At 45.8% G+C, this 17,238-nt stretch overlaps 1 protein-coding gene across 1 annotated transcript in view; it reads right to left on the reverse strand.

The window, feature by feature from the left end:
- The window catches only part of MOGAT1 (monoacylglycerol O-acyltransferase 1), a gene marked incomplete at both ends in the record, with an annotated part of 34,579 nt that extends 20,426 nt beyond the window's left edge, over positions 1-14,153 (reverse strand). Inside the window, 3 exons of the mRNA XM_080689311.1 lie at positions 5,234-5,438; positions 6,342-6,520; positions 13,802-14,153. Coding sequence (XP_080545437.1) covers positions 5,234-5,438; positions 6,342-6,520; positions 13,802-14,153 — 736 coding nt within the window. The remainder of the gene's footprint in view (positions 1-5,233; positions 5,439-6,341; positions 6,521-13,801) is intronic.
- Positions 14,154-17,238: the final 3,085 nt, after the last annotated feature.

A 17,238-nucleotide genomic window follows, 5' to 3' on the forward strand; every position in this document is an offset into this window, starting at 1 on the left:
AGCCAGGTGTGGTGGGGCCTCTAATCCCAGCATTTGGGAGGTTGAGGTAGGAGAATTGAAGGTTCCAGGTCAGCCTCAGAAACTTAACTAAAATAGGGCTGGGGGGTGTAGTTCAGAGGTAGAATGACCTGTGTTCAATCCCCAGGACCAATAAACAAACAACCAACCAAATAAATAAATGCACACACAAAACCAGAATGCAGGAAACTTCATAAAGACAGAGCATGTCTCATCTCTTAAAAGAAAGATACACTAATTTGAGTTTCTACTATGGGGAGTTCTACTCTAGTTTTATGCAAAACTATGACAGAATTCTGAATATTCTCTTTGGAGGTACAGAAGACTGAATTAGAGCAGCCCTATTCTGACAGCGCTGTCAATGTCCCTCTGTATGTACGTACGTATGTATCTGACATAGGGTATTGAATCCAGGAGCATTCTACCTCTGAGCTGCACCCCTAGCTCTTTTTAATATATCTGTGTGTGTGTGTGTGTGTGTGTGTATTTTTTTTTCAGTACTGGGGATGGAACCCAGGGTCATTGTACCTCCAAGCTACATACAAAGCCCTTTTTATTTCTGAAACAGGGTCTCACTGAATTGTGAAGGGCCTCGCTAAGTAGCTGAGGCTGTCTGCAAACCGCGATCCTCCAGTCTAAGCCTCCCAAATGCTAGGATTAAAAGCATGAGACACCACACCTGGCTCTTTTTTTAATATTTGTTTGTTTGGTTTTTGTTTAGTAGAGCTAGGAATTGAACCCAGGGGCATTCTACCTCTGAGCTGTACCCCTAGCTCTTTTTAGTATTTATTTGTTGGTTGGTTTATTTGTTTATTTATTTAGTGGTGCTAGGAATTGGACCCAGGGGTATTCTACTGCAGAGCTATAACCCTAAACCTAATTTTACGTTTTATTTTAAAATAGGGTCTCGCTAGGTTGCTGAGAGTGTCACTACTTGCTGAGGCTGTCCTCGAACCTATGATCTTCCTGTCTCAGCCTCACAAGTACTGGGATTACAGGTGTATAAGACCATGCCCAGCCTTTTTTTTTTTTTTAAACAGGAATTTCACTAAGTTGCTGAGGCTGGCCTCCAGCCTGCATCCTTCTGTTTCAGCCTCCCAAGTATTGAGATTAAAAGCATGTGCCACCATGGCCAGCTGTCTCTCTTACACTCTAACCTCATCTAGACCCATGGATTCAACTACCATTTGGGTGTGCCCCGTTCTCCCAAATCCAACTTCTGAAAGACTTTCCTCTTTGGTCTCCCTGACCACAACTATCAGGGATATCTCCACCTTGTCGGCACTAAGACTCCTCAGTCTCCTTGTCTCCAAACATGGCTCACTGAATTCTCCTTCCTCGTGGTTTTTCTTTCAACATTACCAATGAAGGTGAATGGATGTGGGGTGTGTGTGTGTGTGTGAGAGAGAGAGAGAGAGAGAGAGAGAGAGAGAGAGGGAGAGGGAGGCAGCGCGCGCAAGCATGCACCCAGGGAATTCTACCTCCAAGCTACATCTCCGGCCCTATTTTATTTTTAAACAGAGTCTTATTAGGTTGATAAGAGTCTCACTACTTGCTGAGGCTGTCCTCGAACCTATGATCTCCAGTCTCAGCCTTCCAAGTACCAGGTGTGCACCACCAAACCTAGCAATGGGACCACCCTCTCTCCAGAGCCCGAGCAGAAGCAGAAACCCCCATGCTTCTGTTGGCCCCACGCCGCTGGTTCACTCATCCACCCACAAGCTGCACCAAACACCTGCCGCAGCCAGAATCTGAGAATAACAGTGAAACAGTTGCTGCCTTCATGAGGATGGATCAATCTTTAAGTCCTGTACACTCTATCAAATATATTTTACATTGATCTCTCCTGCATGTCCACCATCGAACCCCTTCTCCCCTCTTGCTAAACACCACATGAAGCCTGGTCCCTGGTGACAGCCCGCAGCTCATTCCCTCCAACCCATGTGTACTTGAGGCTAAATGATCTTTCTAACACAAAAAATCCAATCAGGTCCCTCTTTGGCTCACATCTTCCACGAGTTCCTCGAGCTGACCTATGATATAAACTCTAAGTCTCTGCACAGTGTCCAAGGCTGCTGTGCTCCAATCCCTGCTACCTGCTCCTTACTGGGTACACAGAAAGAAACATGAGCTTTAAAAAAGTCTGATCAAGCCAGGCGCGGTGGCACACGCTTGTAATCCCCGCACTTGGAGGCGGAGACAGGAGGATCGCGCAGGTTTGAAGCCAGCGGCGCTGGCTTAAGAGACCCTGTTTCCAAATAAAAATATAAAATAAGTCTGGGAGTGTAGCCCTAAGGTAGAAGGGTTTCCAGGAACCCCAGTACCACCAAATAAATAAATAAATAAATAAATATTAAAAAGTCTGATCTGAATGACACCTGACGAGTACAGACACACCCTAATGGGCCAAGATGAGCGGGAGATGGGATTTAAAAGGACTCGCAGCCATGGAAACCTTCTGAGCAAGACACCTGTCAGCAAGGGCTTTCCACACCCTACTGGTTCCTTCTACATGAGGTCTGGTGCACACGTCTGTCTTTTCTTCCGTCCATAGGATGGAATAGGGCTGGGGGTATAACTTGGAGGTAGAATTCCCCTGGGTTCCATCTCCAGTACCACAAAAACAAACAAATAAAAAAACCAAAGAAAAAGATTGCATGATATAAACCAGTGCAGCAGACGGGTTTCCTGTCAAATGTCACCTCTCATAAGTAGCAGTGGCTGTGGGGCACCATTTGGAGGAAGGCTCTGAGATGGATTATTTGTGTCTGACCTGACCACGGAGAGAAGGGTATCACACTTGTTCTCAACTACACTGCTCAGATTCACCTGCGGCTACATTCTGAATCAGCAAATGACTCTGCTGCAAATATATTTCTGTGTTCTCTTTAAATTTTTAAATTTCTAATTTTCTTCCTTTTATAAAACTCTAACCCCATATCTGAAAAACAAGATGAGGAGCCAGGCAAGCCGGGCGTGCGGGCACACACTTGTAATCCCAGTACTTGGGAGGCTGAGACAGGAGGATCGGTTTCCAGGAAAGCCCCGGCAAGTAGTGAGACTCTCGTCAACCTTGGGAGACCGTGTTTCAAAACAAAAATAAAATATGGTTGGGAGTGTAACTCAGAATGTTCCTAGGTCCAATCCCAGTACTACAAAAATTATAAAAAAAAAAAAAAAAAAAAGAGCCAGGCACTATGGCACATTTTTGTAATACCAATTCTTGGAAAGCTGAGCCAATAGGATCACAGGTTTGAGGCCAGCCTCAGCAGCTTAGAAGACCTTGTCTCAAAATAAAATTAGACTGGGAATGCACAGTCCCCAGCACAAACAACGGCCACCAGAGAGGAGCTCCCGCCCCGTAGTAGACTGGGAGGGGTTGTTGTGCCCTCTGGAGGCCAAAGGCCAGATCGCTTTGTAGCTGGGAGTGAGTGCGCCCTCTAGAGGTCAGATGCTAGAGCTTCTCGTATTTTATAGGGCTCATGGGTCCTCTACTACCGGAGCCCATCCTGGACGCAGTTCCATTTATGAATCAACAGGAAGAGGCTAAAAACGCAGCCACAGATCCTGGTGCTTTGGTGCTTACTGATCTCCTACCAGATACATATTATATGACAATGATGACTTCAAAAATTAGCAGGAAGTAGTGAAAATCTGGAAGGGCAAGGAAAATTCTATCCCTAAATATGCTGCTTATTAATCCTGAAATTATAGTTTTTCAAGAACTTCCCACTTTTATATCTAGGAATTGCAAAGGCAATCATAATTATCCTACTCAATAACCACAAATAAAGAGCACACTTCATAAATTACTATAGTTCATGGTTCATCAATAAGCTCATCAAGTCGGGAAACCAAACGAACTGAGCCTCTGAAGTTGAAATGAAAGCCAACAACACAAGCTTAGGCTCCCTCGGTCTCTCTCCTCTCCCTCTCTCTCTCTCCTCTTTGTGGTACTGGAGATTGAACCCTGGGGCATTTTACCCCCCAACCTATACCCCCAGCCCTATTTTTATTTTTATTTTTAAACAAGATCTTGCTAGGTTGATGAGTCTCGCTCTCATCATGACAAGCTCATGCTGAGGTTGTCCAACCTGCAATCCTCTCGTCTCAGCCTCCCATGGAATATGCCATGATGCCTGGCTCCTCTTCTGGGATTACAGCCATGCGTTACCATGCCCAGCTCAAGCTTGGGTTCTGTATACATTAATCCTTATAACATTTCAGATTAATTTTATTATCAGAACTGGCAGAGTTATGGTTTCTCTCATCAAAGAGTATTTCACTGGTTGAGAGGAGCAGGGCACAATGTTTAATCTGGGAAGACTAAAGATAGCAAGTTGAGTATATGTGGCTTGTATCACGGCCATTACTCCCAGATGCAAAAGACATCCGGGTGCGGTGGTGCGCTTCACAATCCCAGTACTTGGGAGGCTGAGACAGGAGGATTGCATGCTCACGGCCAGCCTCAGCAGTTGGACAAAGCTCTCCACAACTTAGTGAGACTCTGTTTCAAAATAAAACAGGGGTGAGCCGGGCGTGGTGGCGCAGGCTTGTAATCCCAGCATTTGGGAGGCTGAGACAGGAGGGTCGCGGTTCGCAGACAGCCTCAGCTTCGTAGTGAGGCTCTTAGCAACTCAGTGAGACCCTGTTTCAAAATAAAGAATAAAAAATAGGGGTAGGAGTGTAGCTCGGAGGTAAAATGCCCCTGGGTTCCATCCCGAATACCACCAAATAAATGAATAAATAATAAATAAATAAATAAAACAGGGCTGGGGAGTAGCTCAGAGGTAGAAGACTCGTGGGTTCAACCCCCAGTACCACCAAGAGAAGGACTGTGGGGGTAGGAGGAGGGGGAGGAAGAAGAGGAGGAGGAGAAAAGGATACAATGGAGGACATTTTCCATTTTGAATGCTCATAAGAGCATATAAAGTGCCTCTCCAAGGGTGCGGTGTACCACTTGTTGGCTCCGTGGTGTTTCTACATCTCGATATATAAAATGCATTCATTCACTTATTCTTTCGATGGATTCCTACTTATCGAGCGTGCCTGTGTTTTAGTCGCCATGCTAGATGGAACACTGCGGCACCTCAGGCCATGGTGGTGAGGGCCACCGGGTCAGGGACGCGGGGTTTTGCTCTAAGAAGATGTAAAGCCGGGCGGCCGCTGTTGCTCCTGCCCCAGCACCTTCACCAACAGCCCTGTCGGCGCTCACCGCAGCTCATCAGGTATTCTCGGAAGAGCGGGCACCGGAACCAGAACGGGAGCACGTGGAGAAACGCGGTGAAGCCCGGAAACAGCGCCTTGAAGTCCGAGTGATTGGTGCAAAAATTTCCGAAGGCTCCAGCCACAAGTACGCCATGGGGGTGAAACCCAAAAATATAGTTGCGACTTGGATCCAAATCCCAAGTTTTGATGAGCTACAGCGCGTGCGCATCGAGATAAAGAAAGAAAAGGACCACTCATTACTTCATTAGTTCCTAAAAGGACCCGCGATGAGTTCTCATATTGAGAGGAAATGGAGACCATCATATATTCTTCCCTGAGCTGAAACTATTTCTAAATTTCCAAAATAGTTTCTGTACCCAGATCTCTGCCCACACACAACCTTTCAAGGTTTGGTCGATTCATAGCTGAGCGTGGTTGAGATTACACAACTGTAATCTCAGCACGTGGGAGGCTGAGGCAGGAGGATCTCAGGTTCATGGCTAGTCCCGGGAACTCAGCGGAGCCCTCAGCAACCTAGCGCAACCCTGTTTTTCAAAATAAAAAAAATAAATAAAATAGGGCTTGGGGTGTAGCTCGGAGCTAGAACGCCCATGGATTCAATATTCAATACCACGCACGTGCGCACACACACGCACAAGTTTGGAACAATTCAGCTTCAAGTTCATTTATTTAGTAATGTGGGCCAAATTGTAGGCTTCCTCCCCGCTGTGGTTTGAATGTGATTTCAAAAAAAGCAAGCATGGGAAACTTAATCCCCAATATTGAGAGTTGGGACCTGAGGGGAGGTGTTTAGGTGATGGGGACAGGGTAAATAGATTAAGACCATTATCGTGGGAACAGGTTCCTTCTAAAAGGACAAGATTGGGTCCCTCTTGCCCTCTCTGGACCTTCTACATTTGCCGTGGGATAAAGAAGGCCCTCATCAGACGCTGCGCCTTGACAATGAACCTCCCAGCCTCCAGGACTTCTTTCCTTCATAAAGTACCCAGTCTCTGGCATTCACTTATAGAAGCACAAAATGAACTAAGCCACTCCCACTGAAGAGGAAAAGGCTTGAGACATGTGATTGGATTTTACAGAGCAGTTATACTCACATGAATTGGAAAATAGTCCTTAAAGTACCTCCAAACAGTCCAGTTTCGGACCCAGTTGGATCTCCTGCCTCCTTGCTCTGGGGTCCGCCAGTCAAAGTAGAGCCAGGTCAAATAAGGGACGTAAAGGAACCAGTAGTTGCGTATCATCAGTATCACGGTGATTCCAACACACACCTGAGCTGCAAGAAGGGGAAAGCCTTGTGGAATCAGGATCAGTTAGCATCTGCTCTACGTACCACACAGCCCTGGGCCTGTTAGCGGGGCTTTAACACATACAGGTGTGTTAAGCTGAGCCTCGGCCCAGGTGAAGTGGTATAACAATGACGATAGTGCATTGGCTCACATTTATCTGACGTCTATCATGTGCCAGACAGAAACTCTGCCTGCAGGTTTTCATTTAATCCTCATAAGGTCACAGCACCAATAAAGTAGCCACAGAACTTTATGCCTTTTACCGAAGGAAAATAGAGGTGACGGGAGATGCCCAAGTCACAGGGCACACGGAGGCTGATCTGCCTGAATCCCAGGCCCGGCCCCTCCACCGAGCCCTGGGCCCCCAACAGACAGAAGGGCGGGGAGGGCTTCCTACACCCCACAGCCAGGAGAAGTCTGACACAGTCAAGCGACAGACTCCATTTTCAGGAACTCCTTTGTCAAAGCCAGAGACAGCATATGAGGGACTCTTTAGCACCTACTATACATGACTCCTTACCACTTTTATAATGAGAGAACGATTCTAATTTTTTTATGAACCTAATAACACAGCTTCAAAATACACAGGGCAATCCAGGCACGGTGGTGCACTCTGTAATCCCAGTTCCTGGGAGGCTGAGACAGGAGGATCGCAGGTTCAAAAACAGCCTCAGCAACTTAGTGAGACTCCCAGCAACCCATTAATACCCTATTTCAAAACAACATATATAAATAATTAAATTAAATTAAAAAGGGCTGGGAGTATAGGAGGTAGAATGCCCCTGGGTTCAATCTCCAGTACCACAAAAAATAATAATACATGGGGCAAAACTAATAAAACCAGAACTGGATAGTAGTTAACAGAATGCTCACCTTAAAGAGTACCCCAGTAGGCCAATTTGTACTTTTTTTTTTTTTTTTTTTTTTGCGGTACTGGGGATAGAACCCAGGGGCATTCTACCTCTGGGCTACAACCCAGCCCTATTTTTTTTTCTTTATTTTTGAAACAGGGTCTCACTGAGTTGTAAAGGGCCTCACTTAGTAGTAGCTGAGACTATCCTCGAACCATAATCTTCCTGTCTCAGCCTCCCAAGTGCTGGGATTACAAGCGTGCGCCACCATGCCTAACTAATTTGTACATTTTTAAATGTCTGTCTTATGCATTACAATTGAAAACATTTATAAAAAGAAATATATCAATGTGAGAGAACAAATGTGCATAAAGCCTGGAGCCGGACACAGTGGTGCTAGCCTGTAACAGTGGTGCTAGCCTGTAATACTGGTACTTGGGAGGCTGAGACAGGAGGATGGCAGGTTTGAGGCCAGGCTCAGCTACTTAAAAAGATCCTGTTTCAAAATAATTTTTTTTTTTTTTTTTTTTTTTTTTTTTTTTGGTGGTACTGGGGTTCCTGGAAGCCCTTCTATCTCCGGGCTACACTCCCAGACCTATTTTTACATTTTTATTTGGAAACAGGGTCTCCTAAGCCAGCGCGTGCGGCTAGCTTCGAACCTGCGCGATCCTCCTGTCTCTGCCTCCCAAGCGTGGGGATTACAAGCGTGCGCCACCATGCCCGGCTTTCAAATTAATTTTTTAAAAAACATAGATTTGGGGATATTTCTCCCAGATAGAATGCCCCAGTAGTACAAAAAGATAAAAGTTAAAAAATAAAACATGTGCATCATTTCTTTCTGGAACCTTCCATGTAATATTTTCAGACAACTGACTCTAGGTATCTAAAACCATGAAAAGTGAGAACTGTGGACAAGGAAGGTTTGCTGATATATAAATACACGCCGAGAGACGCATACATATTTGGCCCCAAACAATAATGTTTCTTATAGATAGGTCAATTTTATTTCCCTGTGTCAATTTCATTGAATTGTACCCGTGGGCCTCGTCAGGGAGCTGGCTTGTCACTCTGACAAGTTAAAGGTTAGCGAAGTGGGTGGAAGGTGAAGGCCTTGTCCACGTCGTCCCCACCCCGGTCCCTGGGGGGGTTCAGCTGCATTCTAGAACTGGCCCGAGAGCTGCTGAGAGCCCAGCAGCAAGGCCATGCCCTCTGTCCCCATTCCTACAAGGACAGGTCTCCTGCGGACAGGTTACCAGGGCTGGTTAATCTCCTGTTTATTTTAGGAAGGCATGCAAAATATTTATAAGAAGCATAGACAGGCCTTGTGCTTCTGTGCTCAAAGCCCGGTCGGGTGAGCCGGGAGAAGGGAACCGCAGTTGCTGGGTGGGACGGCTTAAGAAACCTCCCCTCTCCCTGAAACCCTGCAGGTGAACATCGCTAACATCGCTTCCTGTTGACGGCCGTGGGAACTGAGGCTCAGACGGAGACTCTGAGTGCCCAAAGGATTTGAACCTGGATCTGCCGAATGCAGGCGTCGCTGTCCACATTCATTCTGATTTAAACTCCCGAGACACACCTGCTCATATTTTGATATTTCGTATCGTAACAGAGCCAACATAGTTTTTAGTCTCTTGATTCTATATTGGATCAAAAGAAAACACTATTAAAAACAAGTGACTAAATAACCTCTACTTTCTATTTTAAACTCATTGAGCAATCCAAAGCAACTTGATTCTTCTAGATTGGAAGCCAAAGAAAAGGCATAGACACAAAAGTTGGTGCACCTTTCAAAACTGAGGATGATACTCTTTAAAATGGTGTAGATTGAGCCGGGCGTGGTGGCGCACGCTTGTAATCCCCGCGCTTGGGAGGCAGAGACAGGAGGATCGCGCGGGTTCGAAGCCAGCCGCGCGCGCTGGCTTAGGAGACCCTGTTTCCAAATAAAAATGTAAAAATAGGTCTGGGAGTGTAGCCCGGAGGTAGAAGGGCTTCCAGGAACCCCAGTACCACCAAATAAATAAATAAATAAATAAAATGGTGTAGATTGAGCCGGGTGTGGTGGCACGTGCCTGTAAGCCTAGTACTTGGAAGGCTGAGACAAGAGGACTGCAGTTCAAGGCCAAAGTCAGCAACTTAGTGAGACCTTGTCTCCAAATCAAAAATAAAACAGAGCCAGGGTTGTAACTCAGAGATAGAATAGCCCTCAACTTGGTACTGCACCCCTGGGTTCAATCCCTAGTACTAAATAAAAAAAATTGTCTTGATTCACAAACCAAGTTGAATCGAAGGACTGAATATTAGCTGGGTTGAGTTAAATATATTGTGGATTAAAGGTCATAAATTAGATCACACCACTCATGCTCCACTTAACTCCCGTGGATTCTATATTTTCTATGGCATTCACTTTTGTGGAGATAAGATTTACCTTTTTTAAAATTTACCATTTATATTTTATTTTTAGTTTCAGTAAGTGGGGATTGAACCCAGGGGCATTCTACCTGTGAGTTACACATCTGGCCCCATTTATTTATTTGTTTGTTTATTTATTTGTACTACTAGGGACTGAACCCAGGGGTGCTCTACCACCGAGCTCCACCCCCAGCCCCTGTGTGTGTGCGCGCGCGCGCGCGCGCGCGCGCGCGCGTGCGCGCATGCATGGGGGGGGCGGGTGTACTGGGGGTTGAACTCAAGGGCATTCAACTCCAAGCTAAATCCTCAGCCCTTTTTTATTTTATGTTTTGAAAGAAGGTCTTGCTAGGTTGCTGAGTCTTGCTATGTTGCTGAGGCTGTCCTCGAACTTGTGATCCTCCTGTCTCAGCCTCCCAAGTACTGTGTTTACAAGCATGTGCCACCACACCCGGCTCATACTACATTTAAAAAGTATGAATAGCTGGGCGTGGTGGCATATGCCTGTAACCCCAGTACTTGGGAGGCTGAGACAGGAGGATTGTAACTTAGTGAGACCCTGTTTCAAAATAAAGAATAAAAAATGGGCTGGGGTGGAGCTCAGAGAAACACTAATGCTATTCTGGACAATAGAGTGGTATAAGTCCTCCCAAGAACTTGTTGCATATCTTCCCGGGGCCAGGCATCTGCTCCCTCACCAGCCTGTGGATGAGGACAGCCATACGGACCATTCTCCAAGAAGCACAGACATAGAAAAATGCAATGATACGGGTACAACTGATGATCAGTCCCATGAAGGGAAAGGACTGGTGTGCTCAGAGATGAAGGCGTGTGATGAGTTAAGAAGCTAGGCTCTAATGTCAGGCCACTGCACTGAGCGGCCGCCAGTGGTTGAAGCGGGGACTTCATACAGAATACTTGGGTTTATACCCAGCTCTTCTGCCTGTTACTAGCTGTGTGGCCTTGAGCAATTTACTTCACCTCTTAATTCCTCCATCTGTGCAAAGAGGACAGAAATAGTCCTCCTTCCTAGGGTCCTGGTGAGGATGTCTTGGTTAAGAGCAGCAGTAGGTAAGCTGGGCGTGGTGGCATACCCTTGTAATCCCAGTACTTGAGAGGCTGAGACAGAGGACTGCAGTTCGGGACAGCCTCTTGGTGAGGCCCTCTACCGCTTAGAGACCCTGTTTCCAAAGAGAGAATAAAAAATAGGGCGGGGGGGGTGCAAAAAAAAAAAAGAGCAGTAGGTACTGAGAACAGCACCTGATTCATACTATGTGCTGAATAAGGTTGCCTGTTATTATCTCATTGGTCTTTTGGTTCAGAGCAAAATGGAGTATAACGCTACCAGCAGTGCCTCACAGTTTGGCCTGTGCATATTTTCTTTGTTGGTGTGTTGTTTTATTTTGTACTAGAGACTGAACCTAGGGGCATTCTACCTCCAAGTTACACGCCTTGAACATGATCTCACTTAAGGTGCCGAGGCCAGTGAGCAGTCTGGAATCTGCAAGCCTCCTGCCTAGCCTCCAGGTACCGGGATTACAGGGGTTAATCTGCACCATCGTGCCCAGCTTGAAGGTATGCTTTAAAATTTCCTTTCTCATAAGACCTCACTGCACACCAGAGTCATTTGGCCAGTTCTTTTAAAATTCCTGATGTAGGACTGGAGATGTAACTCAGTGGTCCAGCACTTGCCTAGCATGGGTGAGGCCCGGGGTTCAATCATAGAATAGAAAAAGAGAAGGAGGAGAAGGAGGAGGAAAAGAAAAAGAGCAGAAAGGGGGAGGGGAGGGAAAGAAGAGAGGAAGGAGGGAAGGCAGGCAGGCAGGCAGGCAGTCCTGGTGCAATGGCTCTATTCCAACATCAATGAATTTGAACCTTCAGGGATGAAGCCTGGGCAGCTAGACTGAGAACCACTGATCAGACATTAAAAATGAAAAATCTCTGGGTGTGATGTCACATGCCGGTAATCTTAGTACTTGGGAGGATGAGGCACGTTCTAGGACAGCCTCAGCAAGCAGTGAGCCTCAGCAACCTAGTGAGACCCTGTTTCAAAAATAAATAATAAATAAGTAAATAAATAAATAAATAAATAAATAAAAAGTAGGGCTGTGGGTGTGGCTCAGAGGTAGAACGCCTCTGGGTTCAATCCCCAGTACAAAAAGAAAAAGTAAAAACCTCTGAGCATGGTGGTACATGCCTGCAATCTCAATACTTGAAAGGCTGCAACAAGAGGATCACATGTTCAAGGCCAACCTCAGCAACTTAGTGGGGCCCTCAGCAACTTGGCTTCTTTCTTTCTCTCTTTCTTTCTTTCTTTCTTTCTTTCTTTCTTTCTTTCTTTCTTTCTTTCATGTGTTACTGGGGATTGAATCCAGAGGCATTCTACCTCCTGGCTACACCTGCAGCCCTATTTTATTTTTATTTTGCAACAGTGTCTCACTAGGTTGATAAGAGTCTCACTTAGTGAGTATGTCCTTGAACCTGAGACCTTCCTGATGAGACCCTGTTTCAAAATAATAAAAATTGTTGGGGATGTGGCTTGGAGGTAGAACATCCATGGGTTCAATGCCCAGTACCACCCAAATAAATAAATAAATAAATAAATAAAAATTAATAATTAATAATTAATAATTAAATACGGCCGGGGTATGGCTAAAATGTACAATGATCCCTAAGCTCAATCCCCAGTACAAAAAAATAAAAATAAAAAGTAAATAAGACAGCGCTGGGAGTATTGCTCAGATGTACAATGCCCCTGGGTTTAATCCCCAATAGCACTAAACGGATGGGTAAATACAATGAGGCTGGGGTGTAGCTCAGAAATAGAATGTCCCTGAGTTCAATCTCTAGTACCAGTAAATAAATAACATAAATAAATGTAAAGACTATTTCCGGTGTGTAAAACTTTATAGTGCAATGAGTTTATTATGTACTCATAATCTTAGAGCATGCAAAGGACCTTTGCTTCAGAAGGGTTTAATTCTTCACAGAAGGGGTTCCCAATAAGTCCTCTCTCACATCACCCTCTTTTGCTCCAAGGGCACAACAAAAATGAAACAAACAAACAAACAAACAAACAAACAGGAAGCCTTCCTGTGCCTCCAGAAATTTGGTTCCTGTGTTTTATTTAACTGCTTGGGTTTAACCTGGGATTCACCTTCAACACACTCCTGGGTGGAATGATTTCCGGATAGAAGCCACTCAGTACAACCCAATGTGCAACCTGGCCTTGGTAAGCACATTTATGAGGGTGGGAAGAGAGAATCTGGCTTTAAATACCCGGGCATTGCTTTTCCATTTAAGAGCCAACTGCTCTAGAAACGAGTTGACTAACTTTTGACAGGCTAAAGTACAATGTCCTAAGCTGGGTGTGGCGGCACACGCTTGTAATCCCAGTACTTGGGAGGCTGAGACAGAAGGATCACAGGTTCGAGGTCAGCCTCAGCTACTTAGGGAGGCCCTCCGCAACTTAGTGAGACCCAGTTTAAAAAAAATAAAAAAATTAATAGGCTGGGGTGTAGCTCGGAGGCAGAATGCCCCTGGGGTCAATCCCCAGTTCCGCAAAAATTTTAAAAAATAAGTAAATAAATAAAGTACATGTCCTCCAGCTGAATCGAGTCTTGGATACAATTGGGTTGATACAATTGCCCAAACCCACCGAACTCTATATATTTATTGAGACAGGAGGAGCGCAGGCTCCAGGCCGGCCTCAGCGGCCTGGAGCGGCTCTCAGCAATTCAGCGAGATTCTGTTTCCAATTGATAAAGAAAATGGGGCTGGGGGGTGTAGCTCGGAGGTAGGATGCCCCCTGGGTTCAACCCCTAGCACCGCAGGATTCCAAAGGGAAAATAAGGTTGGGAAGCAGCTATTTGCTACGAGGTCCTCCGGGAGCCGGACGCCCAAGCGCAGAGTCCGGATCGCCCGGGCGCCCCGGGGCCGGGCTGCAGGCGCGCGGCGCGTCCCGGGGGTCGGGGGGTCCCGGGGGTCGGGGGGCCGCGCCGCGGGCCTTACCCAGCAGCAGGAAGCACAGGACCCACTGCAGCACCGCCGCCGTCTGCAGCCGCCGCGCCAGCGGGAGGTTGAGCGGCGCGAACTCCATCTCCGCGGTCACCGCGGCGAGCAGGCGGAGGGGAGGCGGCGGTGGGGGCTGCGGGCCGGGGATGGCCGCGCCCCCCCAGGCTCCCACCGCGACCTGACCGCGGTCACCCGCCGACCTCCGTGCGCTCGGCCGCAGCATCCGCCCGTAAACCCACCCCTTCCTCCGGGCCTTCAGCCCTGGGGAGTGGTACTCAGGGATCCCAGCGGAGGACGAAGGCGGGGCGGTGTCCTCAGACTCGGCCGAGTCTTGGCACTTCTCATTCATTCATTCGTCCGTCCGTCCATTCATTCAGTACGTATTTATTGTGAAAGTACCATGCTCTGGGTAACCAAGCGCCCAGGTATAATGCGACTCAGCTTTAAGGAAATACGAAAATGGTTTATGCTGAGCCAAATATAGGTGACCCTCATGTGGGCGCACCCATTCAAAGGAACCTAGCCCTACGCGCACGCCTGTAATCCCAGGGGACTCTGGAGGCAAGAAGATCACAAGTTCGAGGTCAACCTGGACAGCTTAGCAAGACCGTGTCCCAAAAATGAAATTTAAAAAATTGTGCGTGTGTGTGTGTATGTGAGTGTGTCCAACTGGGTGGTAGAGCACCCCTGGATGCAATTCCCAGCATACATGCACACCCTAAATGATAGGCTCCGTCTTGGAGGAGATTCCATGAGTTTTTTGATTCACAAAACAAAGTCACAAATCAATCGGTGTACCAATTAACTTGGGAGCGTGAGGTCGACAGACTACAGCTCAACACAGAGCCCTGTCGGTTCCGCTGTTACCTTACAGCCTTCTTAGCTTAGGGTTGGTGGAGGCTGGAAGTCGCCTAAGCCTACTGACACATTCCCAAAATTTTTCATAGTAGTTCCGGGAATGTTAGGTCAGATACAAAAGTTAGAGTGAGTGGGTTAAAGGTCTAAAATAACCCCAGATGGTTTTGGTTCTGGACCTATGACATTCCATCTCACCGTCCTGACATTCTAGCTGGCCAGGTCAAGCGATTGCAAGGCTTTTAGCATAGGTGCTGCTGCTTCGGAGAACTTCAGTTCACAGGACGTAATACAGTGTCTTTTTTTTCTTCCTTCAGAGTATTGCTCATGGGGGAAATATATATAAAATAACTACACAACTGGGTGTATATTACAAGCAAGACTGGATAACTAGAAGATTCTAGAAACTGGACTAGAAGGTCAGGGAAATGTCTGAACACATTTCTTGACTTGAGATTCGACAATGAATTTAGGTAACTAAGGAGGTCAGAGGTCAAGGCCAAGGGAATTACCTTCTGGAAGGCCTTCCCAAAGGGGTGAGTTGAGAGAGAAAATATGTGTGTGTGTGTGGGGGGGGGTTACTAGAGATTGAACCCAGGGGCATTTTACCTCCAAACTAAGAAACCTAAGCAATCTAGGGAGACCCTGTTTCAAAAATAAGAAATAAAAAAGGGCTGGGAATGTAACTCAGAGGTGTTAAGTGCCTCTGGGTTTAATCCCAAGCTCTATACATAAATAAATAGTAGGATGGCTTAATCAACTGGATTCAAACCTACCTGGTCAATAAGAATAGCAAAACACTCAGAACTGGGATTACAGGCATGCGCCCACACACCTGGCACTCCCCCCACCCCCAGTACTGAAGATTGACTCCAGGGGCATTATACCTCTGCAATATTTAATTAATTAATTAATTTTTATTTTTAAATAATTGTTATTCATTTTTGTTTTTGTAGTACCAGGGATTGAACTCAGGGGCATTCTGCCTCTGAACTACATCCCCAGTCCTTTTTTTTTCTTTCTTTATTTTGTGGTATTGGGGATTGAACCTAGAAGCATTCTACCTCTCTGAGCTACACCCTCATCCCTATTTACTTACTTACTTATACATTTATTTATTTATTTATTTATTTATTTATTTATTTTATCACTAAGTTGTAGAGGCCTCACTAAGTAGCTGAGGCTGGCCATGCCCCCAGCTCCTGTCTCAGCCTCCTGAATGCTGAGACTACAAGAGTGCACCACCATGCCTGGTTTATTTTTTATTTTGAAACAGAGTCTCACTAAGTTCTAAGGAGGATTTGAACCTGTGATTCAACACTGTGATTCAACACTGTGAAAGTGTTGAGATGCCGACTTCACCCAGAGCCCTTGATCGTCAGGATGTGTTTGGTCACTTTCCCAGAGTCCTCAGCTGCTAGAAAAGAACTGTCATGTCTCCTCACAGCCCTCAGGAAGCCAAAGACAGCCCTATAGGGTTCAATCTGTGCAGCAATTCATTGTTGTTGTCTTCAACCATTAAATCATTCAAGTAACCTTGCCACACTCAACATGTGTTTGTGTATGTTCTGTGTGCCAGGTTACTAGAGCTAAGTGATTGTTGGATTAAAATAATGAGAAAGGGGTTTGTTTTTTTTTTTTTTTTTTTGCTATTTTTTGGATTTTTTTTTTTTTTTTTTCAGTCCCGAGGATGAAACCCAGGGACACTGTACCTGCGAGCTACATCCCTAGCCCTAGTTTTTAGTCTTTTTATTTTTGAAACAGGTTCTCACTGAGTTGCAAAGGGCCTCACCAAGTAGCTGAGGCTGTCTGAGAACTGTGATCCTCTGGTTTCTGCCTGCCAAATGCTGGGATTACACGTGTGCGCCATAACACCCTGCAATAAGAAAGTTTTTTTGTTTTTGTTTTTTTGTTTTTTTGGTACTGAGCATGGAACTCAGGGGCATTCTATCTCCCAGCTACACCCCAGCCCTATTTTTTATTTTTTATTTTGAAACAGGGTCTCACTGAGTTGCAAAGGGCCTCACTAAGTAGAAGCTGAGGCTGGCCTTGAACCGCAATCCTCCTGTCTCAGCCTCCCAAATGGTGGGATTACAAGTGTGGCTATGAGGAAGTTTTAAGTCTGAAAATAGTTTCTCTATATGAGTCACATTGGTCTGTAGAGTTAAAATGAACAGGAAAACATGAAACCTAGGTATTATTTCTCCAGATTACACATTTCCTGGAATAGGAAACCGAGAGCACAGAAATTGAGTGATTTGGCCAAAACATCTCAAACAATTATTGACAATTATTGATCTAGTCTATATAGTCAAACAACCAATTCTTCTCTTTAAGAGCTAAAACAACAGATAAAGGAAAAGCAACATGGTTTAAGGTAATGGTTTCAAAGATTTTCTTCAGATACGTTTTTTTCTTAATTTCAAAAACCTCTGATGTACAGGTTTTCAGCCAGCCTCAGCAAATTGTGAGGCCCTCAGCACCCCACTGAGACCCTGTTTCAAAATAAGAATAAAATAGGACTTGGAGTGGACTGAACTCATTGTACTGAGTTCAATCCACAGCACCGCAAACAACCT

Source organism: Muscardinus avellanarius (genome assembly GCF_963383645.1).
Source record: "Muscardinus avellanarius genome assembly, chromosome: 2".
In the NCBI taxonomy this organism is placed as follows: domain Eukaryota; kingdom Metazoa; phylum Chordata; class Mammalia; order Rodentia; family Gliridae; genus Muscardinus; species Muscardinus avellanarius.